Genomic DNA, 24,776 nt, shown 5'->3' on the forward strand with positions numbered 1-24,776 from the left:
ATCAAGCATCTTCTCTGATCACAATGGCATGAAACTAGAAATCAACCACAACAGAAAAACTGAAAAATAGTCAAACACTTAGAAACTAAATAGCATGTTATTAAATAATGAATGGATTAACAATGAATTCAAAGAAGAAATAAAAAATTATCAGTTCTAGTTTTTTTTGGTGGAATCTTTAGGGTTCTTTAAGTATCATGTCATCTGTAAATAATGACAGTTTTACTTATCCCTTTCCATTGTTACCAGTTCATTGTTTAGTAAGATGTTTTTTTCTCTAGTTTTACACTATCATGGTCAGAGAAGATGTTCAATATTGCCCTCAGCAGGGTCTGGTGCCTGCCCCAATTTTCCTTGGAATATGCTGCTTGTAAAGCTAATTGGATCCTGCTCTTTTATTGTCTGAAGTTGGCCACTGGAGTTTTGTTTCTGAGGCCTCTTGGGAGGGAACTTGGTGCAGGCCACTGTCAGGCACTGCCTGTGACTGGCCCTGGGCAACCTGTTTGGAGCTACAAAGTGATTCACAGTTTGTGCCTGCCTCTGCTGGGCCTGAGTGTACACGAGTAGGCCCAAGGTACACACCAAGGGCAGCTTTTGTTAGTACCAGGCCCAGGGCAGGTCAGCAAAAGTTCTAAGGCACTCCAAGATCTGCCTCTTGTTGTACTCCAATTGCATTAGGTAGTTTCTCAGGGAGTCACCAGGGTGGGGCAAGTGGTGGTCACCAGATTGATACAGATTTAAACTCAGTGCCAGTGCTGGGTCTAAGGCTATTCAGCAAATGCCTTAGGGTATTACCAAGTCTAGCTGCCACCACCAGGTGCCCACAGTTTTTTGTTGTGGGTCAGAGCCTCAGAGAGTTATTAGAGTGAAGCCAGCAGAGTTTATTAGGCCCCAACGGACCAAGATTTGACCATGGTAAGGGATGGCTCTGTACCAGTCAGGCATGTGAGGGGAAAGTGTCCTTTGTTCTAGACACACATGAACTCTGTTCAATGTTCTGCCAGGATCCCAAGCTCAACAGGGCAGGGGAGCCAGGAGGTTGGTGCCAGTGGATTTCTTTTGAGAGAGAATTGCTGATCAGATTTGGTTAATGGTGGGAGGAGTGGCCAAAGTATAACCATTTTTTACCCAATTTGGGTAGCTCAGTTTGTTAGAGCATCATCTCCAAATGCCAAAGTTGCAGGTTCGATCCCTGATCAAGGTCCATACAAAAATCGACTAATGAATGTATAAATGGGCGGGACAACAAATCGATGTTTCTTCTCTCTCTCTCTTCAAATCAGTCAATAAATAGAACATATTTTTTAAAAGGTAACCATTTTAAAAGTTAAAAACCAGTTTCGGTTTCCAGGCTGTTAGAAGTAGATGGCTGGTGGATTGAGTCCAGTGGGAGTAGGATTGTGGTTTGCTTATCTGGTTAAAGGATTATCAGTTATTTTATTGTTCTAGTTAGAGAAACAACTTTTGGTATCACTGAATTTGTTTTGTTTTTCTTTTTTCTTTTTTTATTGAATCTCTCTGATCTCTTATTTTCTTTAATTCCCCCCCCCCAGCTTTTTTTTTTTTTTTTAATTATTATTTTTCTGAAGTTGGAAACAGGGAGGCAGTCAGACAGACTCCTGCATGCGCCCGACCGGGATCCACCTGCATGCCCACCAGGGGCGATGCTCTGCCCATCTGGGGCGTCGCTGGGTTGCAACCAGAGCCATTCTAGCACCTGAGGCAGAAGCCATAGAGCCATCCTCAGCGCCCGGGCCAGCTTTATTCCAATGGAGCCTTGGCTGGGGGAGGGGAAGAGAGAGACAGAGAGGAAGGAGAGGGGGATGTGTGGAGAAGCTGATGGGCGCTTCTCCTGTGTGCCCTGTCTGGAAATCGAACCTGGGACTCCAGCATGCCAGGCCGATGCTCCACCACTGAGCCAACCGGCCAGGGCCTCCCCTAGCTTCTTAATATTGATTTTAAGCCATCTTTTCTAGTAAAGAATTTAAAGTCAATGACTTTTTCTCTATGAACTAGTTTACCTGCTTTCCACAAGTTTTTATGTGTTGTATTTTCATTTTCCTTAAGTACAAGGAATTGGCTGACCTCATAATTCTGTTACAGGAAATTGAATCTCTCTCTGGATTGCTTTTTATTTAATTGGTTATTTAAATATTATATCTCCAAATATTATTAGAGGTTTGAGAGCTAAATGGATTGTATACATAATGATTATAAATTATATCTTTAAGTAGGTTCTTTTTTCTTTCAGTTTTTTTATTGTTAAATACATATAACATAAAATTTACCATCTTAATGACTTCTAATACTACAATTAAGTGGTATTAAGTACATTCAAAAATCTTGTGCAGGCCCTGGCCGGTTGGCTCAGTGGTAGAGCGTCGGCCTGGCGTACAGAAGTCCCGGATTCGATTCCCGGCCAGGGCACACAGGAGAAGCACCCATCTGCTTCTCCACTCCTCCCCCTCTCCTTCCTCTCTGTCTCTCTCTTACCCTCCCGCAGCCAAGGCTCCATTGGAGCAAAGATGGCCCGGGCACTGGGGATGGCTCCTCAGCCTCTGCCCCAGGCGCTAGAGTGGCTTTGGTTGCAACAGAGCAATGCCCCAGAGGGGCAGAGCATCGCCCCCTGGTGGGCGTGCCGGGAGAATCCCGGTCGGGCGCATGCGGGAGTCTGTCTGACTGTCTCTCCCCGTTTCCGGCTTCAGAAAAATACAGGGAAAAAAAAAAATCTTGTGCAAACAGTACAACCGTCCATCTCCGCAACTCTTCATCTTATAAAATTGAAACTACATCCATTAGACAAAACTTTTCATTGTTTCCTGGCACCCACCATTCTACTTTCTGTCTGTTAAGTTTGACTACTCTAGGAATGTCATTTAAGTGGACTTCTACAGAATTCCTCTCTGTGAATGTCATAGTGCACTCAATGTAGTGTCCCTAAAGTTCAGCATGTGTCAGAATCGCCCCCTCCTTTTTTTAAAAACAAGTTTTATTTTATTTTTTTACAGAGACAGAAAGTTAGAGAGAGGGATAAATAGGGATAGACAGATGAGAAGCATCAATTATCAGTTTTTTGTTGCGTGTTGCAACACCTTAGTTGTTCATTGATTGCTCTCTCACATGTTCCCTGACCGTGGGCCTTCAGCTGACCAAGTAACCCCTTGCTCGAGCCAGTGACCTTGGGTCCAAGCTGGTGAGCTTTTGCTCAAACCAGATGAGCCCGCACTCAAGCTGGCAACCTCGAAGTCTTGAACCTGGGTCCTTTGCATCCCAGTCCGACGCTCTATCCACTGCACCACTGCCTGGTCAGGCAAACCACCCCCCCTTTTTTTAATTTTTAAAATTTATTTTTATTATTTTATTTTAGAGAGAGAGAGAGAGAGAGAAACATTGATTTGGTGTTCCACTTATTTGTGCATTCATTGATTGCTTCTTTTATATACCCTGACCAGGGATCAAAACTACAACCGTGGCCATATCAAAACGACACTTGAATCAACTGAACTATCTGGCAGGGCCTCACCTTTTTTCTTAAATCGGTTCTTTATGTACTAAAAAAATGTTTCTGCAAAAATAATTTTTAGTACTGAAATGTACACAGAATTGGTTAAGATGGTAAATTTAATGTTTTGTATGTTTTTACCACAATTGAAAAAAACAGTTTTATGTTTTATTATTATTTGGACATATTTATATTTTCATGAACTTTAAGTTTTGTAAAAGACTGTATGTATGGTATATATAAAGCAGCTTTAAAAATAATCTGAAAACTCAGTGCAAAGATATCTAAACTATGCTTTCCAAAAATCATTGCTGGTTATGTTAGTTCAAGGAAACATGATATTTTTAGAAGAGTGCATATTTTTGTTTGTTGCATTTATTTTGTTCACATGTGACAATAAAAAGAGGATAATGTTGAGTATTTTGCTAGACAGATCTATTGAAGAAATAATATCTTTAGTTACAAGGACTAAGTTTTGTGAATGTATCTAGAAGTAAGTAGCTGCATCTGTGTTTTATATTTAGGAATTAAATATAATTATAAATATTAACCTGATACTTGTGAAAGGGGGAGTATATAGTATTTTTTTTCTCCCTCATAAAGATATAGCTGATTTTACCCTCCCCCCTGATTGTTATAAGGGATGATTGTTGTTAAATATTCACATTATATGGAAATGTTTGAGGAACAAAGAAAAATTATGTAAACTCCTACAGTCATGACCATTCTGCTATACACTGTTTCACATATGTGCACACCTCCCTCTCAGCAAATTCATATAAAGTGGATGCCCTTTTTCTTAATCGTCCCTGCTCCATCATGGTTAGCTAGATGTGTATGCTGCTATGCTTTTTATGAACACATGGCGAAAGATACAGTAGTTTTGTTTACTAAGAATGAGGAACCAAATTATACATTTTTGCATATTACTTTTCTTCCTTTGTTTTTCTAATATGTTGGTGGCTGTCTAAGTCAGCTGGAGCGGACTTTTAACTGTATGTATAAAATTTTGTAATATACTTGAGTCATTTCAACAATGACAAGCATTCCACTTGTGTTTTTTGCCTATTTGGATTTGCTTTTCTGTGATATGTTCCTTTGCCTTTTGAGTTGCTCATCTTTAAGTTTGTGAGTGTTCCTTATGATAGACAGTAATTCTTTTTCCATTTTCTTAAAATATTTTCCAGGGTTTTTTATTTTATAGGTAGTTTCCCGGTAATTAAATTTAACAATATGTAACACCTTTTTTAAAAAAAAAGAAAAAAGATTTTATGGCATTGGTAAGTTGGCTCAGTGGTAGAGCATTGGCCTGGCATGTGGAAGTCCTGGGTTTGATTCCCAGTCAGGGCTCACAGGAGAAGTGCCCATCTGCTTCTCCATCCTTCCGCCTCTCCTTTCCCTTTCTCTCTCTCTCCCCTCACCCCTTCTGCAGCCAAGGCTCCATTGGAGCAAAGTTTGCCCGGGCTGTGAGAATGGCTCCATTGCCTCCACCTTTGGCGCTAGAATGGCTCCAGTTGCAATGGAGCAACGCCCCAGATGGGCAGAACATCGCCCCCTAGTGGGCATGCCAGGTGGATCCCGGTCGGGTGCATGCAGGACTCTGTCTCTCTACCTCCCTGTTTCTCACTTTAGGGGGAAAAAAAAAGATTTTATTTATTGATTTTACAGAGAGGAGGCGGAGCAGCAAGAAGTATCAACTCATAGTTAGTTGCTTCACTTTAGTTACTCTTTGCCTACTTGTTGTAAGTGTTTTGACCTGGCAAACTTAGGGTTTTGAATCAATGACCTCAGCATTTCAGGGTGACACTTTATCCATTGCACCATCAGAGGCCAGGCTACGTATATCACGTTTAAACTTATTTGATCTTTCTTTGACCCAGAATGGCCTTAACAATTTGCTCTGTTTCCCAGCAATCATGTAGTGGATTCAAAGTTTTGCTAATTCTGTATTCATTTGGTTCATTCAGGAAATATTAGTAAAAAGTGCTCCTTCCTGCTGAACACTGAACATTGGAGTAGACTTTGGAGATGACTATTTTCTCTCTGTCTTTCTGTTTGTTTCCTCCCTCCCTCCCTTTTTTTTGCAAGAGAAACAGGCAGGCAGAGAGAGATGAGACACATCATCAACTTGTATTTGTGGCACTTTAGTTGTTCATTGATTGCTTCTCATATGTGCCTTGATGAAGGGGTGAGGCTCCAGCAAAGCCAGTGGTCCCTTGCTCAAGCCAGAAACCTTTGGGCTCAAGCCAGCGACCATGGGATCCTGTCAGTGATGGCATGCCCAAGCTCTAGCAACCTCAGGGTTTCGAATCTGAGACTTCACCGTCTCAGGTTGACATTCTATCCACTGTGCCACCACCGTTCAGTCATAGCTATTTTCTTTTGTCTAGTTATTGCTTTCCATGTACTTTGCTAAGTGCTTGACATGTCATTTAATTCTTCTCAACAATTGTACTCTTATTATCTTAATTTTTTGATGAGGAAGTAGAGTTAAGCAGCTCACCCGAGGTTATACTGCTTATACATATTGAATGTAATTTGATAAGCAGTTTAACATGTCACTGTAATATGCTCCCTCTCAAGGATTTGAAATACACAAATAGCCCTGGCCGGTTGGCTCAGCGGTAGAGCGTCGGCCTAGCGTGCGGAGGACCCGGGTTCGATTCCGGCCAGGGCACACAGGAGAAGCGCCCATTTGCTTCTCCACCCCTCCGCCGCGCTTTCCTCTCTGTCTCTCTCCTCCCCTCCCGCAGCCAAGGCTCCATTGGAGCAAAGATGGCCCGGGCGCTGGGGATGGCTCTGTGGCCTCTGCCTCAGGCGCTAGAGTGGCTCTGGTCGCAACATGGCGACGCCCAGGATGGGCAGAGCGTCGCCCCTGGTGGGCGTGCCGGGTGGATCCCGGTCGGGCGCATGCGGGAGTCTGTCTGACTGTCTCTCCCTGTTTCCAGCTTCAGAAAAATGAAAAAAAAAAAAAAAAGAAATACACAAATATGTAATAAAGAGTACTGTGCTCACCATATGGTGTGGTGGCACAGACCTGAGACTACTTCATTCTACCTAAGGATGTAATCAGAGAAAATACGACAGTTGAGAAAACCTTGAAACTGAGTTTTGAAGATTACATAGAAATTCTCTAGGTAGACAGGATTAGGGAAGAGCACTGGTGATCCAAGGAGAGAGAGATGCATAAAAGGGCACCGTTTTCCAGGAGCAGCTTGGCATAGCTGGAATGCAGAAGTGTGGAGGGTTCTGGGTGGTTTGAATACAAAGTGGGTAAGAGTCGTGTCACAAAGAGCCTGTACTCCTTGGTAAAATGTATAGACTTCGTCTTTTGTCCAGGGTGAAAAATGAAAAGCTTTTGAGCGCTTTTTAAAAATCTCACTTGATTTTTTTTTTTCTCTTGGAAGTGGACAGCTGAAAGCTGGAATATTATCATTAAAACGTAAATTACTATGCAGACCTGATTTGTAGCTAAATTAATACTTTATATTCTTAATGAAACAATGCTGTTTTCATTTAATAAGACAACCAATTTTAGAGACATGTAAGTAGAATCTCTTTAATATATCTAATATCTCTCAAATTGAGTTTCTTACCCTCTTAACATTTTATAAACTATTAATGCATATTGTTACACATAATAGGTTTCTTGCTTAGTTAACTTTTTGAAATATTTTTTAACAATACGTAATACCTATATTATTGGCAGTACATCTCTAAACAAATGTGTTAATGTTCTGAACATAATCTCCAAAATACATGCTTTTTCAATTGCCTATTAATTATGTTATATCATTCTACTTCTCAAATACCAGCCTGAATTTCTACTTAAGTAGATAGCTATCCACCAATGTTAATCCATAAGAAAAAAGGTCCTTGAAATGTAGCTGGTCTGAAAATAAGAAGTGCTTTGAATATAAAATAAACACGATTTCTAAAAATTAGTTTTTAAAACTGAAATATCTTATTAATTTTTATATTATTAGATGTTGAAATTACATGTTTTAGACATATTTGGATAAGTAAAATATTTAGTTATACCAGTTTTTTAATGTGCCTACTATAAAATTTAAAATTATATGTGTGGATCACACTGTATTTTTATTTTTTTAAATTTTTTAAAAATTTATTTTATTTTTTTTGTATTTTTCTGAAGTTGGAAACAGGGAGGCAGTCAGACAGACTCCCGTGTGCTCCCGACCGGGATCCACCCGGCATGCCCACCAGGGGGCGATGCTCTGCCCATCTGGGGCGTTGCTCTGTTGCAACCAGGGCCATTCTAGCACCTGAGGCAGAAGCCATGGAGCCATCCTCAGCGCCCGGGCCAACATTGCTCCAATGGAGCCTCGGCTGTGGGAGGGAAGAGAGAGACAGAGAGGAAGGAGAGGGGGAGGTGTGAAGAAGCAGATGGTCGCTTCTCCTGTGTGCCCTGGCCGGGAATCGAACCCGGGACTCCTGCATGCCAAGCCGACGCTCTACCACTGAGCCAACTGGCCAGGTCTATATATATATATATATATATATTTTATAATTTTATTTTTTTAATGGGGTGACATCAATAAATCAGGATACATATATTCAAAGATAACAAGTCTAGGTTATCTTGTTCAATTATGTTGCATACCCACCACCCAAAGTCAGATTGTCCTCCGTCACCCTCTATCTTGTTCTCTCTGTGCCCCTCCCCCTTTCCCTCCCCCTTTCCCCCCTCCCCCCCGTAACCACCACACTCTTATCAATGTCTCTTAGTTTCACTATTATGTCCCACCTACATATGGAATAATGCAGTTCCTGTTTTTTTCTGATTTACTTATTTCGCTTCGTATCATGTTATCAAGATCCCACCATTTTGCTGTAAATGTTCCGATGTCATCATTTCTTATGGCTGAGTAGTATTCCATAGTGTATATGTGCCACATCTTCTTTATCCAGTCATCTATTGATGGGCTTTTTGGTTGTTTCCATGTCCTGGCCACTGTGAACAATGCTGCAATAAACATGGGGCTGCATGTGTCTTTACGTATCAATGTTTCTGAGTTTTGGGGATATATACCCAGTAGAGGAATTGCTGGGTCATAAGGTAGTTCTATTTTCAGTTTTTTGAGGAACCACCATACTTTCTTCCATAATGGTTGTACTACTTTACATTCCCACCAACAGTGTATGAGGGTTCCTTTTTCTCCACAGCCTCTCCAACATTTGCTATTACCTGTCTTGCTAATAACAGCTAATCGAACAGGTGTGAGGTGGTATCTCATTGCCGTTTTGATTTGCATTTCTCTAATAGCTAAAGAAGATGAGCATCTTTTCATATATCTGTTGGCCATTTGTATTTCTTCCTGGGAGAAGTGTCTGTTCATATCCTCTTCCCATTTTTTTATTGGATTGTTTGTTTGTTTGTTGTTGAGTTTTATGAGTTCTTTGTATATTTTGGATATTAGGCCCTTATCTGAGCTGTTGTTTGAAAATATCATTTCCCATTTAGTTGGCTTTCTGTTTATTTTGTTATCAGTTTCTCTTGCTGAGCAAAAACTTCTTAGTCTGATGTAGTCCCATTCATTAATTTTTGCCTTCACTTCTCTTGCCATTGGAGTCAAATTCATAAAATGCTCTTTAAAACCCAGGTCCATGAGTTGAGTACCTATGTCTTCTTCTATGTACTTAATTGTTTCAGGTCTTATGTTTAGATCTTTGATCCATTTTGAGTTAATTTTTGTACAGGGGGAGAGACTGTAGTCCAGTTTCATTCTTTTGCATGTGGCTTTCCAGTTTTCCCAGCACCATTTATTGAAGAGGCTTTCTTTTCTCCATTGTGTGTTGTTGGCCCCTTTATCAAAAATTATTTGACTATATATATGTGGTTTTATTTCTGGACTTTCTATTCTGTTCCATTGGTCTGAGTGTCTATTTTTCTGCCAATACCATGCTGTTTTGATTGTCGTGGCCCTATAATAGAGTTTGAAGTCAGGTATTGTTATGCCCCCAGCTTCATTCTTTTTCTTTAGGATTGCTTTGGCTATTCGGGGTTTTTTATAGTTCCATATAAATCTGATGATTTTTTGCTCTATTTCTTTAAAAAATGTCATTGGAAGTTTGATGGGAATTGCATTAAATTTGTATATTGCTTTGGGTAATATAGCCATCTTGATTATATTTATTCTTCCTAGCCAAGAACAAGGTATATTCTTCCATCTCATTATATCTTTTTCAATTTCCCTTAACAATGGTTTATAGTTTTCATTATATAAGTCCTTTACATTCTTTGTTATGTTTATTCCTAAGTATTTTATTTTTTTTGTTGCAATCGTGAAGGGGATTATTCTTTTGAGTTCCTTCTGAATTGTTTCATTGTTGGCATATAGAAAGGCTATTGACTTCTGTATGTTAATTTTGTATCCTGCGACCTTACTGTATTGGCTTATTGTTTCTAGTAGTCTTTTTGTGGATTCTTTGGGGTTTTCGATGTATAGGATCATATCATCTGCAAAAAGTGATACCTTTACTTCTTCTTTTCCGATATGGATACCTTTTATTTCTTTGTCTTGTCTGATTGCTCTGGCTAGAACCTCTAGTACCACATTAAATAAGAGTGGAGAGAGTGGACAACCCTGTCTTGTTCCTGATTTAAGGGGGAAAGCCTTCAGTTTAGTGCCATTTAATATGATGTTAGCTGATGGTTTATCATATATGGCCTTTATCATGTTGAGATATTTTCCTTCTATACCCATTTTGTTGAGAGTCTTAAACATAAAATTGTGTTGTATTTTATCGAAAGCCTTTTCTGCATCTATTGATAAGATCATGTGGTTTTTGTTCTTTGTTTTATATATATATATTTTAATGCCGCTCTATACAGTGATTCTAAAATTGTCTTTGATTTTTAGTTCTGTCAAATATTGTTCCAAAGCAATCTAAGAAGAGAAACCAAATCTTCATAAAATAACTTATATTTTGAAAAGAGGATACTTATGAATTCAAATAATTCTATGATTAAAAACTTTCTGTAAACATTGCTTTTTAATTAAGCTTTCTGCTAGTTTGGCAGGTCTGTGCTGTCAGGGTGTTTTTTCTGGGGCTTCTTCTCAGAAGATGCTGCTGTCTTGATAGTTTCTCTTTGCTTTACTTCTGGAACCACAGGGCTCCGGTGATGAGGCAGATGAGGTGGTTGTAAATTGACACTGTCTTTAATGGGAATTATCAACACTAATAAAAATACTATTCTTTCCATATACAGCAATGCCTAATGAAGTATTTTGTCATCATTCTAGCATTAAGGGAAGTATATTTTTAAATTTATTACTTCAGGCCTTAAAAAAGGCCTGAAGAAGCCTTTTCAGAGCTGAATTGGGGAGCTTAATTTTTGCTTTTGGTTTATTGTCAATTCATTGATTGCCAGACTATTAATTGGGCTGTCGTCGTACCTCACTTTTTTTTCTTTAATTCAGTCTGACAGTATTTGTCTTGATATGTCTAGACCAACAAACTTCTTTTTGAAAGATTCTTTGATATTTCAGAGGGTGGGGGAATGAGAAGTATCAACTCATAGTTGCTTCACTTTAGTTGTTCATTGATTGCTTGTCATATGTGCCTTGACCAGATAAACTCAGGGTTTCAAACTGTTGACCTCAGCATTCCAGGTCAGCACTTGATTCACTGCGCCACCACAGGCCAGGCCCAACAAACTTTTTTTGAATGAAGGACTAGATATAAATGTTTGAGGCTTTGTAGGCCATATTTGTCAGTCTCATGCAACCTGTTGTCTCTGCTGTTGAATATGAGAGCAGACTTAGACAACATGCAGATGATGAGTGTGTTTGTGTGAATTTCAAGGGAATATTATCTACAAAAATAGTGAACCAAATTTGGCTCAGTAACTCTGGTTTGCTGATCCTAGTTTAGACCTTTTTCATTTAATGTAATTACTACTGTCTTTGGATTAAAATCTGTCATCCTGCTGTTTGTTTGTTTGTTTTTTAAGTGAGAGGAGGGAAGATACAGAGACAGTCTCCTGCATGTGCCCTAACCAGGATCCACCCAGCACCCTGTGTCTTGGGCAGAGGCTGTGCAGAAGCTCCACGGAGCTGTCCTCAGCGCCGGGAATGATGCGCTCAAACCAGTCGTGGCTGCGGGAGGGGGAGAGAGAGAGAGAGAAAAGGGAGAAAGGGAGGAGTAGAGAAGCAGATGGTCATTTTTCCTGTCTGCCCTCGTCAGGAATTGGACCTGGGACTTCCACACGCTGGGCAGACACTCTTTACCACTGAGACAACTGTCCAGGGCCCTGCTGGTTGTTTTGTATTTGTTATATCTGTTCTTTGTTTTTTGTTTCCTTCCTCTTTCTTTTGCATTAGTTAATGTTTTTGTGCATCCATTTTGTCTCCACTCTTAGTTTATTATTTATGTCTGTTAAATTTGTTTTTAGTGGTGTCCAGAGATTTATAATATGCATCCTCAGTTAATCATTCTTTACCTTCAAATATAGTACCACCTCATGTAATATAAGAGCCTCACAACAGTGTGGTCCTAATTCCAGCGTCCCATTCTTCATGCTGCTATTGTCATACATTTTACTTTGACATGGTTGTATCTTTACACCCCATAGGAGATGTATTTGGCAAACTTTTGTGTTTAGTCATCCTTTAACAGTCATTGATGTTAAGGTTTGTTATAGTAAATGATAAGATTCATGAATTTGTTCTAACTCATAGGAGAGTGAAGCATAGAGAGGCAATCAGGAGAAGTGCATTAATTAGCCTAACAATCAGTGTTGGAGGAGACTCACACACAGCTACAGAATAGCATTTCAGCCCACCCTCACCATACAGGAGTTTTCTGTAATCATTGGTAATTTAATTACTTTTACTTTCAAATTTAATTTAATTTTATCTATGTGCTATGTAATGAACACTGGAGCCAGAAATTCTGTTTTTTATCTGACAGACTGTAGGTTCTTATTCAGTTCTTACATTCTGGATTCTTGGGTGTATATTTCAGCTTTGAGTTTTTTATGTAACAGAGTAATTGGTAACTTACTATTTTTTTATGATTTCTAGATATGTAGAGAAAACCAGTGTCTCATTTTATTAATGTGCCTGTTTCTCTTAGACATAATCTTCGTTTATTTTTTCCTAAGTATAATAGAATATAAGTACTATATTCACTATTTATAATTAGCTGATTTTCCTTCAAGAAATTTTCTTTTTTTTTTTGGTAGTACTTGTGTGGTAGTAATCGAAAAGACAACATATTCATTGATCCAGGATACCAGACTTTTGAACAAGAATTGAATAAAATCCTCCGAAGTTGGCAACCAAGCATACTTCCAGATGGTAATGCTCTTTTTTTTTTTTCTGAAGTTGTAAACTGGGAGGCAGTCAGACAGACTCCCGCATGTGCCCGACTGGGATCCACCCGGCATGCCCACCAAGGGGCGATGCTCTGCCCATCTGGGGGCATCGCTGTGCCACAATCAGAACCATTCTAGCACCTGAGGCAGAGGCCACAGAGCCATCCTCAGCGCCCAGGCAAACTTCGCTCCAATGCGGGAGGGTAAGAGAGAGACAGAGAGGAAGTAGAGGGGGAGGGTTGGAGAAGCAGGTGGGCACTTCTCCTGTGTGCCCTGGCCGAGAATTGAACCCTGGACTCCTGCACACCAGGCCGATGCTCTACCACTGAGCCAACCAGCCAGGGCCGGTAATGCTCTTTTAAAGTAAAGCTGTTACAACTTGCTACTGGGATTTTTATTTTTACAGACATACATTAAAAATAATTAGAAATAATTTGAATGAGTATATTTTCCAGAGTTGTTATTTGTGAACTCAGTGGTTTGTCTTTTGTTGAATTGGAAATGAATATGGTTGGTAGCTAGTGTTTATGAAGAGCTTTGTAATAAATGTGACCTTTCTCTGGAGTAAGAAGCTGGATGTTAACTTTTTAAGCTTCTAGTGGAGGATCTGATGCAAATTTAAGAGTAAATCTCTGTTTTAGATGTGTGAAGTAGAAATGTTGATGAATGGAAATCACCTATTTTTTTTTCCAAGAATTCTACAGATTTAAAATCCTTTTTGACCAATGTCAGCTTGTCCTATGAAATAGAACCAAACATCCAGTCCCTTACAGCAATGGTCCCCAACCTTTTCTGGGCCACGGACTGGTTTAATGTCAGAAAATATTTTCACAGACCGGCCTTTAGGGTGGGACAGATAAATGCACAAAATAAAATTATGCGACCGGCGTTAAAACTGTGTTATTTTTAAATATAATTGTCGAACTTACGAGACAAGCATCAAGAGTGAGTCTTAGACAGATGTAACAGAGGGAATCTGGTCATTTTTTAAAAATAAAACATCGTTCAGACTTAAATATAAATAAAACGGAAATAATGTAAGTTATTTATTCTTTCTCTGTGGACCAGTACCAAATGGCCCACGGTGGAGGTTAGGGACCACTGCCTTACAGCGTAGATGCTAGTTCCATAGCCTCTTGGTTCTAGCCTTGGAATTGCTAATGAGCTATGTAGGTGATTCTGAAATTCATTCCAGTTAACCTGGTTTGAATGGAAGATGGTAATAGGGTTGATGATAAATGAAAATTGTTTTATTATAATTCTTTTAAAATATTTTTCTCTGTTTAAGGATCAATATTTTCTCGAGTTGAAGAAGATTATCTCTGGAGGATAAAACAACTAGGCTCACACTCTCCAGTAGCTCTTCTGAATACCCTGTTCTACTTTAACACTAAATATTTTGGTTTGAAAACAGTGGAACAACACTTAAGACTTTCCTTTGGCACTGTGTTTAGGCATTGGAAAAAAAATCCTTTAACAATGGAAAACAAAGCATGTCTCCGATACCAAGTGTCTTCCTTATGTGGAACAGATAATGAAGGTAGTATAACATTTTTATTTGGGGATTGTCTGTGGCAGAGATTGCTAGTCCTTGCCTTACTGAAGATCACGTAGGCCAGTTCTTCAGAACCTGATGACTGTCATTTTTAGAAAATAAAACATTTTATGTCTTCTAAAATAAATCTCAGTTAATTTTGTTTGGAAAATTATGAATTATCAGAAGCTACACTTAGAATTCTGAGGGATAACAGTTTCTTTTTTTTTTTTTTTTTTTTTTTTTTTTTTGTATTTTTCTGAAGCTGGAAACAGGGAGAGACAGTCAGACAGATTCCCGCATATGCCCGACTGGGATCCACCCGGCACGCCCACCAGGGGGCGATGCTATGTTGAGACCAGAGCCACTCTAGCGCCTGAGGCAGAGGCCACAGAGCCATCCCCAGCATCTGGGCCATCTTTGCTCCAATGGAGCCTTGGCTGCAGGAGGGGAAGAGAGAGACAGAGAGGAAGGAGAGGGGGAGGGGTGGAGAAGCAGATGGGCTCTTCTCCTGTGTGCCCTGGCTGGGAATCGAACCCAGGACTTCTGCACGCCAGGCCAATGCTCTACCACTGAGCCAACCGGCCAGGGCCCCATTCTTTAATATAACAGATACTGGGACTGAATAGAGTAGATAGTACTGTCTTGCATCAAGATTAGGCTTGAGAAGTATATTTAATATTTTTTTAAGATAAAATTACTACTGGAAAAAGAAAACATGAAGATGATGAGCCAGTATTTGAACAAATTGAAAATACAGCCAATCCTTCTAGATGTCCTGTGAAAATGTTTGAGTGCTACTTGTCTAAAAGGTAAGTGTTAATGATATTTAATTGTATAACTTAGTTGCCTTAAATAGAACATTACCAGGAGGTGAAATTTTCCAATGATCCTTCTTTAGATTTCTCATCTATATCATTTAGTCCCATTAATACCAGCTTATACTTTATATTTTAGGATTTAATCATATGTTAAGAAATTGCTCTCTACTAGTGAAATTATTAATATTGTCATCTTTTAAATTATAGCCGTTCTAATGACTGTGTAGAGCATGGGACATAAATCCTTTATGTAAAGGGTCAGGTAGTAAATATTTTAGGCTTTTTGGGCTGGAGGATCTTTATTGCAACTTTTCTATTTGGCTTTTATAGCCAGAAAGCAACCATATACTATACATAAATAACAGTCATGCCTGTGTTACAACAAAACTTTATACAAATAAGTGACAGGCTATAGTTTGTCATGTCATGGTGAAAAGGTAAGTTCAAAGGTAGGATAGATAGGTGGAGAGGAAAATGAAGTTCTTATATTTAAGAGAAAGTTGCCGTTTAGGAAGGTCTGAAGATAAAAGTATTCAGAAAGCACTATACTTTTCAGCTATACCACTGCTTTCCAACGCCTAATCTAATGCCAACAGACATTTAAAAAAAATTTAAACCTGTGAAATGTTTAGGTACCATAAATTATTTTTTGCTTGTCCATTATTTTAAGTATGCACTCTCTACTTTTTAAAAGGTTAGAATTCAGAATGTATTTTCTTATATAAACAGCCTTATAAATTCTTGTTATGTCCCCAGGTTAGCTCTCAAGAACCAATAAAAACAGTTATGTTACCTATGGGATGATGGTGATATTTTTGATGATGGTTTTGGAGTGCCCTTATTTGCTACAGCAGAGTCAGGATCTTCCAGAGGCAGTACCTGTTAATTGGGAATCCCTATCTCAGTGTTACCTTGTTGGTATTTTAAATATTAAGCTCTATTGTATAATGCTGTTAAGTATTTTTATTTTATGTGCTACCCTATTTCATTGATGCTAAGAAACATTTTTCACATTTTGTAATCTCTGAAACTGAGATGCATGTCATAATTGATGCATCTTAAAATTATAATTGTCAGTGTTTTACTTGTTTAGTGGAAAAATTAAAAATAATATTTTGATTAATGGTGTCTTGGATTCAGTGAAAAACATGATTTAAATTATGTTGAGAAGATAATCTTTTATCATGGACATTAACTTTCATAATATCAGAATGGTAGAATATTTCAAATCGGCGCATATGGTCTGACCACATAATGTGATTAGTAGTCATGGAATTATTTTTGAAAGAACAGACAGTTGTGGGGAATTTTGTATATATACTATGAAATTGACTTTCTCCTTTCTCCCAAAGTCCACAGAATCTTAATCAGAGAATGGATGTTTTTTATTTGCAACCAGAATGCTCTAGTTCTACAGATAGCCCTGTCTGGTACACATCTACTTCACTGGACCGAAACACCTTGGAAAATATGCTTGTACGGGTTCTTTTAGTAAAAGATATTTATGATAAAGACTATTATGAACTGGATGAAGACACAGACTAAAAAGGAACGTTTCAGAAGCAGTCGGGATAAAACAGCATTAGATAGTCATGCTGCTAGATCTTTATTATGGAAAACATTTCAAGTTTACTCCTGTTTGAGTTTTGTAGCAATGTACCCACACTGGGTATTACAGTGTAAATAATCTGTGAGTGAAAGTTGCCATTATTCTATGTAGTGGTTTTAGGATACTTAACAAATACATTCAAATTTTTTTATTATTATTTATTTGATTAGGTATGTTTGTAACTTTTTACCTTACAAAATATGAATGAGAATGTGCCATGTATAATTTTTTTCTTGTAGTAAGAAACATCCATATTGCACAATTCTACTGTTGCAACGCTTCCTTGGAAGGGGACTCTTTTACTGAGTTCTTGACCACACGGTTGTGTGTGGGTAGCACTACTAAAAGTTTAGAACTTGCAGTTTTTCAGAATTAAAAAAATAAACTATAAACTAATAGGCTGGGTTTTTTGTTTTGTTTTTTGAGAGGGAGTTTTGCTTTATGTTTTAGTTACTGAAGCCTTACAAGGTCATGTAGAAAGAAACCATCTTCTGTACCAAAAATAGACGAGAGAATGCTGTCAATATTGGTGTACTGTAATGTGAATCTATACTGGTGAAACAACTTTTGTTCTTATTAAAACTTTAGTGTCCTTTTCTCATTTGTGGCTTTCTGCATCACTCCAGTCAATAATGTAAGAGAGTTTGTGTGTGTGTGTGTGTGTGTGTGTGTGTGTGTGTGTGTGTGTATGCATTGAAAACATGAACATTGGGACATTTTCTTTATAAAAATGTCTGGTGAAAGTATAAAATTCTGTTTTTTATGCCAAATACAAGAATCCAAAATCCTCTCATTTATATAAGTTTGGTTTTTCTGTTTTCTCCCATTAAGGGTACAAGTAATGTTGCAATACCTCTGTAGCACTCTTAACACTTTACCAATTTTATTAGAATTCTTGTGCCTGCCCTCAAGTATGACTGATGCATATATTGGATAAAATTATTTCTAGAAATGCCACACCTGAAATAGCTGTTAAAGAAAGTCAGGCTAGTTTTAAAATAAGTATCACGTTACCATGACGATTACCAGTGTAGTGATTCAGATATTTCAGATGATTAATGTACAGAGAAAGAAACTGATGGTTAAAGTTTATCTCAGAGGAAATCACATTCCTTATTAGATTGTTTGGCTTTTAAATTATAATCACTTCTTATAGAAGATTGCATTTAAAAACTTTGTGTTTTTGATAGCAATTTATCCATGCAGAACATTTCTTTTAGAACAATGTTTACTAAAGGCCCACCTTTCTAGAGACTGAGCAAAGTGCAAGCAGCTGATCGTCATCAAGAAATCCTTTGGCATGGCATGTTTTCTTGTTTCAGATTCCTCAGTCACCATGGTGACATTAGTTTTCTAAAATTGCTTAGGGTGGGGAATTAAGTTGGGTTTTTTCCCACAGTGATTAGTCTAAGTTGCATGTTTCATAGATACTGCTCTCTTCCTTAGGATAAATGTTAGCATTAAGAAGTTTTTTTAGCCACAATTTGGAAAATTTCACAAGTGTAATCACTGTATATTTAAGCAATAATTATCAGAAATAAATATTTTTTTGGCATAAAAATTACTTTATAATGTTCTAACTTGTTTTATAAATTTGAATAACATTTCTGTCCCTTAATTTTGTATTGTTGATTTAATAATCAGTAACAAATCTGATAATACTTTACTGAAAAGGATTGCACATTATTTAATGAAGAAAAGCATATATTTTAACAAATTTAAAATATATAATACAAAAGTTTCTTAACACCTACCTTTTTCCAGAACTACTTCTTTAAGAACTTTTCCAATAAATGCATCTTGTTGATAGAAGAGGAATAATCCTAATCTTTCTTCTTGAAAGTGGTGTTAAAATTCATTAGAGCAATAACCTTTCTTCCAAATGTCACTTAATATGTATTTTACCAAATACCACACATTTCTGCCATGGTCCCACTGTTAAGCACCTTCTCTTGTTATTCACATTTTCTTTATTATTTAGTGCATTTTACTTTTCTAAAAAGAAATGTCTACATAATTTTTATATTGACACAACTGAGGATTTAGAACTTCTGTCTTTGTCTTGATTGCAGTCCAAGGATTGAGTAACTTGACTCTCAAGTGAAAAGAAAAAACATACCATTTAATGAGAATTGTTTGTTCTGTCAAGCTTATTTCACCTAGAATACATTTCATTGGTTTCTGGATATACTTTGTGTTGTCACAGCTGACTGCTGAGAATAGTGGTTTCTTTTTATTTCTTAGTGATTTCTGATTATAGCAGCCTGTAAATATAATAATGATATTGCCTTTAGATGTGTATTGGAGATACTGTATTTTTCTGTTCTGAAGAATATTTTGCCATTTAAAATGAACTGATAAAAATTTTTATACATATTGAGAAAAGTGGATTTTGCATGCAAATTGAATCTTTATTAATACGTATTTAGGCTTTCAACTGTATTAGGTAATATATTAAAGAATTTTTCTAGACAAGATGTATTTCTTTTTGGCCAAGAATACATTTTGTTCAAATAGTAGTTCATAGTTTTTCTTTTATTTCACGGAGTTGTACAAGTGTTAAACATATTCACAGGATGCATATTATACTATGCATTCAAACTTTTGTCACTTTTTCTCAAGGAATTTTCCTTTGTCCTGGCCAGTTGTGATTTTGGGAATAGCGTAACTTGTTTATGCATAGATTTTTATAGTAATGGAGAAGTCATAAAACTACAGATTTTTGGTTTGTGCTACCTAATGTGGGTCTGTTTAATCTGAGATCTTAAGTAACTTGCAGTCTTAAATAATACAAAAATTTACACTTTTATTTTGCCAGTTCTAAAATGTATTGTTATATATAATGTCATTTATGTTCTAATTTAACATTACTGTAGGATAATCTTGTTCCTCTCAAGCAAAAATCTTGGAAGTGTACATGAAAATACATATTAAAGAATAAATTTATTTAACTAAATTACAATAATTTCAGGTTTTCCCCCGTAGGCATATTTTAGAGTAGTTTTTTTTAATTTCAGTTATTCTACTGTTTTCTTAGTAATAGACTAGTTTTACTTTGTTTTTCAGTGATAAGTACTTTGTTGTTGTATCTGAGTGTATATCATACTTGAAAATAATACTACTATAACAATGTTAATTTGGAAATTGGTGTTAAGAATAGCTTAACTGCATCAGTCTGGGTCTGAGAGTAGAAACACCTTGAGTGGTGCCTCCTTATGCTTTTTGCTTTATTTAGAAGGTAGATATTAGAGGGACACTAGAAATAAGTCGCTGTGGTCCTCTGCCTTATAATGAACTGAAAAAAAGAAAGTTGTTGTTTAAAACTAGGCAGATTAAATAAATGCATGAATTTAGACCTTTTGAAAAAAGTAGCAAAACAAATGAAGATTTAGTCTTTAAGAACAGAACAAGAAATGGCTACAGACCATATGTGTCTATCATGAAGGCCACTGTGTCGTTGAATGAGGACAGGTATAAATCCTAACAGCCTATTTTGTGTTATAGCGCAGTGAAAAGAACAATAGGCTCTTTCTGGAACATAAACTAGTGCTTTATTCTCTCTGGGCTGCAAGTCAGTGAAATAAAGGCACTGCCTTGATTCCTGATTTTGGATTTTCAAATTGAGCATACTTGGCATTGTACTTAGAGACTTAGTAGTAAATTTTTACAGATTTATGTTTAAAGCCTTATGATTTTTTTTTTAATTAGGTGAGAGGAAGGGAGATAGCGAGGCAGATTCTTGAATGTTCCCTGACCAGGATCCACCTGGCAACCCAATCTGGGGATGATGCTTGAGTACTGAGCTATTTTTAGCACCGGAGGCTGTCATGCTCCCGCGGAGCTATTCTCAGCACCTGGGGCCATGCTCAAACCAATCATGTCACTGGATGCAGGAGGGGAAGAAGGAGAGAAGAGGAGGGCTGTGAGAAGCAGATGGTCACTTCTCCTGTGTGCCCTAATGGGAATCAAACCTGGGATGTCCATATACTAGGCCAATGCTCTATCCACTGAGCCACTGGCCAGGACCACATCCTTATGATTTCTTTAGAAGTAAATTTTCTTGGAAAGGGGGATGATCTTCCCTAAAATAGCCTTATACTTTATGAGTGCTATTCAGATAACTCCTCAGAAGTAAAACTAATGCAAATTTATTAACATAAAACATAAGTGTTTGTTAAATTTTTACCTGTTTCACTGCCAGCCATGCTCGTTAGGGAGAAAGAGAAAATAAATGATTAAGAAGAGGATGTGTTCCAAAGTTTATGAGTGGTAAACAAGATCCACTGTTGTATGAACATACAGAAAATATATAATAGTTCACAACAAAAAAGATTATGCACACTTAAACACCCTAAAAAGCTGCTGTGTTCTAAAGCAGGTTTTGTATATTTACCACCACTTATGATTATATCAAACATTACATTTCAGCTCTGTTAGAAATAGTGGAACAATTTCTGATTATTTTAAGGGTTCTATTTTAATGATGTCAGCCCTTATCGCTGGGTTTCATACTACAAGAGTAGTTAAAAATAGTACCTGAAGGAATTAGAGGTAATTCCAAAAGGTATTAAACTACATTGAATCAAGGTGAGTATAATCACCTTTTAGGTTATGTTGTATAGATGGAACATATAAGGCCCAGTATCATTTTGATAAATTTTTTAAAACTTGATCCACTGAGAATTTTTTAAAAAATAGCTATTGCTTTTGAAAATAGAAAGTCTCAAGTATTTTTAAGTGATGGCAGTGGTGCTCTTAACTCTTCATAAACAAGATTAAATCTTTCTGGCCTGACCTGTGGTGGCACAGTGGATAAAGCATCGACCTGGAATGCTGAGGTCGCCGGTTCAAAAGCCTGGGCTTGCCTGGTCAAGTCACATACGGGAGTTGATGCTTCCTGCTCCCCCTCTTTCTCTCTCTCTCTCTTTCTCTCTCTCTCCTCCTCCTCCTCCTCCTCCTCCTCCTCCTCCTCCTCCTCCTCCTCTTCCTCCTCCCCCTCCCCCTCCCCCTCCCTTCTCTCTTCTCTCCCTTCTCCTCTCTTGGATGAATAAAATCTTTAAAAAAATAAAGATTAAATCTTTCTATTACATATATATTTGTAGTTCTAAATTGATGTCAGCAGATGGCAGTAGTATACAGTACAATTGCTTTTTTCTTAAGCTATTAAAAGTATATGCTATAATCTTTTTATCAGAAATCATTGGGGGTTTTAGAATTCAAAAATTTTCTCTTCAAAAATTACATAACACCCTCAATAGGACCTGGGGCAGCACTCCATAATTTGTATTTCTGTAGCAGTAAATCTCGTGTTAGTAACTGACTATATATAAACTGTGGCTATAGGTCAGTTTTTGTCATGGCAGATAAAAAAAAAAAGATTTTCAGTTGATGAGGAACTGCAGACCTGTAATTTAAAAATAAAAATCTAGTATTTTCCTTCTAATAAAATGCCTAAAATTTTCTTCATTGATTAGTTTTGTTAGAAGTAACTCAAGGTTCTGTAAAATTTGCATATTTGAAAGAACATTGCAAGGACTACTTAAAATGTATAAATATTAAATGGCAGATCTAGAGCATTGAATTCTGCTGAAACATAAGTGCTTTTTCTCTATTGATAGCATAATTGGCCTATATTAATATGAGAACACCTTTATTACTAGCTGCAGTCATGACATGGAGCCAGTCATTTATTCCTTTAACAAATACTTGAGTGATTCTTCCAGGCACACTAAGCCAGGTGCTGGTTATACAATAGGGTAGATGGCCCAGCCCTCCTTAAAAAGGTAGTTTGTCCAGGAGGAGGGACCTCAGAGTAAGGTAGGGATTTAAACCTTGTTGCACGCAGTCACTTGCATTATAAAGAAACTATTACTCAGATAAAATAACTTGTCAAGACCTACTTGTGAGCCCAACTCTGACCTGACTGCAGTTCTGGTCTCAGCTACACCTGGTCTTTTTATTCTGGAGAGGAACAGGTGCTAACTATTTGAGGATGCAGAGATAGATGAAAATGGCAAATGTTAGTGGACATCTTTCACATTGAAGGCTCTCAAAGGTTATTAGTTGTCCCAATTCATTTTTTAATCAGTCATGCTGCAAGGGCAGTCTAGTTCAAAAGAACGTAAGCTCAGCTCGTAGGGAGTATTTTTTTCCCTTCTCTGTCCCAGGCACCTAGAAAAGTTTCTGGTACATGCTGGGTGTTAAGAAATGTTGAATAAAGTAGTGATTATAAGTACTTTCAAGTTCAAGAATTTTGAGAATAAACTGTTGGAAATATGACCTATCAACCATGAAGTAACTACCTGATTTCTAGTGTGCCTTTGAACACTTGTGTTACTGTGTGTGTGTGTCTGATGTGTTCCTGTCACCTTTCCTTTATGAGGCTAAGGGGTCAGGATAGTGTTTGATGTACCAGTGTTCAAAATATAAGCACTTAAAAATCACTTGTGAAGTTTGTTAAAATGTGAATTTTTTACCTATTCCCTGGATATTGACTTAACAGGTCTGGGGGTGTGTTTCGGAGAGCTCCATTTTTAACATCTGGGTTAAAAACAGGTGAAAAAGCCCACAAACTTTTTTTTTTTTTAATGAACTAGAATGGAATAGGATATAATAAAGGTATTTTCCTCGTGAAGCTTGTTTTATACTCTTGTATTTGGTGGTAAATATAAAATATATTTTTTATACTTTGCAGTGGAAGTTTCAAAACTTTCCTTAGGGAACTAAGAAACAACATCTATGGGAGGATTTGTTGTTCATCTGAACCTCCCAGTTTGTTTTCAGATACCCCTTTCTTAAATTTATGTGTTGTGAGCTCCAAGAGTTGTGAACTGTGGAGACACGTTTTTTCATTTTTCCACAAGTAAGTGGCTACTCAACTAATGTGGATTTTTTGAAAATAGACCTCTTTCTCTGTTTTCTTTAAGTTTCAGGCTTAAAATTTCTTTTTCAAGAGTAGTTGTGGGAATAAGATCAATAGTTACTGTACTGCTTTCTCTGTGAAAATCCACAAAGTATTGCAGTTATTGTCTCCAACTTAAAGATTAATAAATGCCTAGTGTCACACAACTAGTAAATGGTGAGCATTGATTCAAATCGTGTTTATTTGGGAGAGCTCACATGTGTTCCATAACACCTGTCTGTTTACTGTTTGTGACTTGAAATGGGTACTCCTTCCAGTCTACACTTCCTCCATTTGTGAACTGCTTTTCATGGATATAATACATGTTTAGTAAGCATATGCCAAGAAAAGAGTAACAAGTGAGGATGCAGCAAAATTTTGGAAGGCTGCCTGACCAGGTGGTGACTCAGTGGATGGAGCGTCGTACTGGAATGCAGAGGACCCAGGTTTGAAACCCCAAGGTTACCGGCTTGAGCCCAAGGTCGCTGGCTTGAGCAAAGGGTCACTCGGTCTTTAGTGGCCCCCTAGTCAAGGCATGTATGAGAAAGCAATCAATGAACTAAGTTGCTGCAACAAAGAAGTGATGCTTCTCATCTCCCTGTCTGTCCCGATTTGTCCCTCTGTCACACAAATTTGGAAGGCATAAACAGCTAAATGGAGATGTATTTAGCAGGGCCAATAAGAGCCACATTGGAAGCCGTTAATTCTGCCTGCCCCTCACCTGTACATCTGCTGTTGAATGTGCCAGAGATAGGGTCATGGCCAATGCTGTTTTAGCGCGTTCATTGTCTCACTCTTCTAGATTCCTATTCCATACCTTTAATTCTTTCCTCAAATCTCTTAACACTTCCTTCATCCCTAAGCTCCGCAAACCTTTTCTGTACAGAACCACTGAATCAGTTAATTTTAGGAAACATGGAGGGTTCTATGGTACTTAACAAAAGAAGAGAAAACAAATTTCTACATTTTTATTGACAAAATTCAAAATACAATAATTAGGTACAAAGTTTTCTAATACAGGTATACTAATAAAGATAGAATGCTTTTTGAAGGACTATCCAATGTT

The 24,776-nt window shown here is 37.6% G+C and overlaps 1 protein-coding gene across 6 annotated transcripts in view; it reads left to right on the forward strand.

Moving 5' to 3' along the window:
- The window catches only part of ZMYM2 (zinc finger MYM-type containing 2), a 154,782-nt gene extending 137,372 nt beyond the window's left edge, over positions 1-17,410 (forward strand). For 5 of the 6 annotated variants that reach the window (XM_066258289.1, XM_066258291.1, XM_066258290.1 and 2 more), the window contains 4 exons: positions 12,714-12,828; positions 14,134-14,385; positions 15,071-15,191; positions 16,553-17,410. In XM_066258289.1, the coding sequence (XP_066114386.1) occupies positions 12,714-12,828; positions 14,134-14,385; positions 15,071-15,191; positions 16,553-16,745 (681 nt within the window). In that variant the 3' untranslated portion in view covers positions 16,746-17,410. Of the gene's footprint in view, positions 1-12,713; positions 12,829-14,133; positions 14,386-15,070; positions 15,192-15,956; positions 16,188-16,552 lie in introns of those variants that run through there. The other variant, XM_066258293.1, reaches the window with a different exon arrangement.
- The last annotated feature ends 7,366 nt before the right edge of the window (positions 17,411-24,776 follow it).

This window comes from Saccopteryx bilineata, chromosome 2 (genome assembly GCF_036850765.1).
Source record: "Saccopteryx bilineata isolate mSacBil1 chromosome 2, mSacBil1_pri_phased_curated, whole genome shotgun sequence".
NCBI classification, from domain to species: domain Eukaryota; kingdom Metazoa; phylum Chordata; class Mammalia; order Chiroptera; family Emballonuridae; genus Saccopteryx; species Saccopteryx bilineata.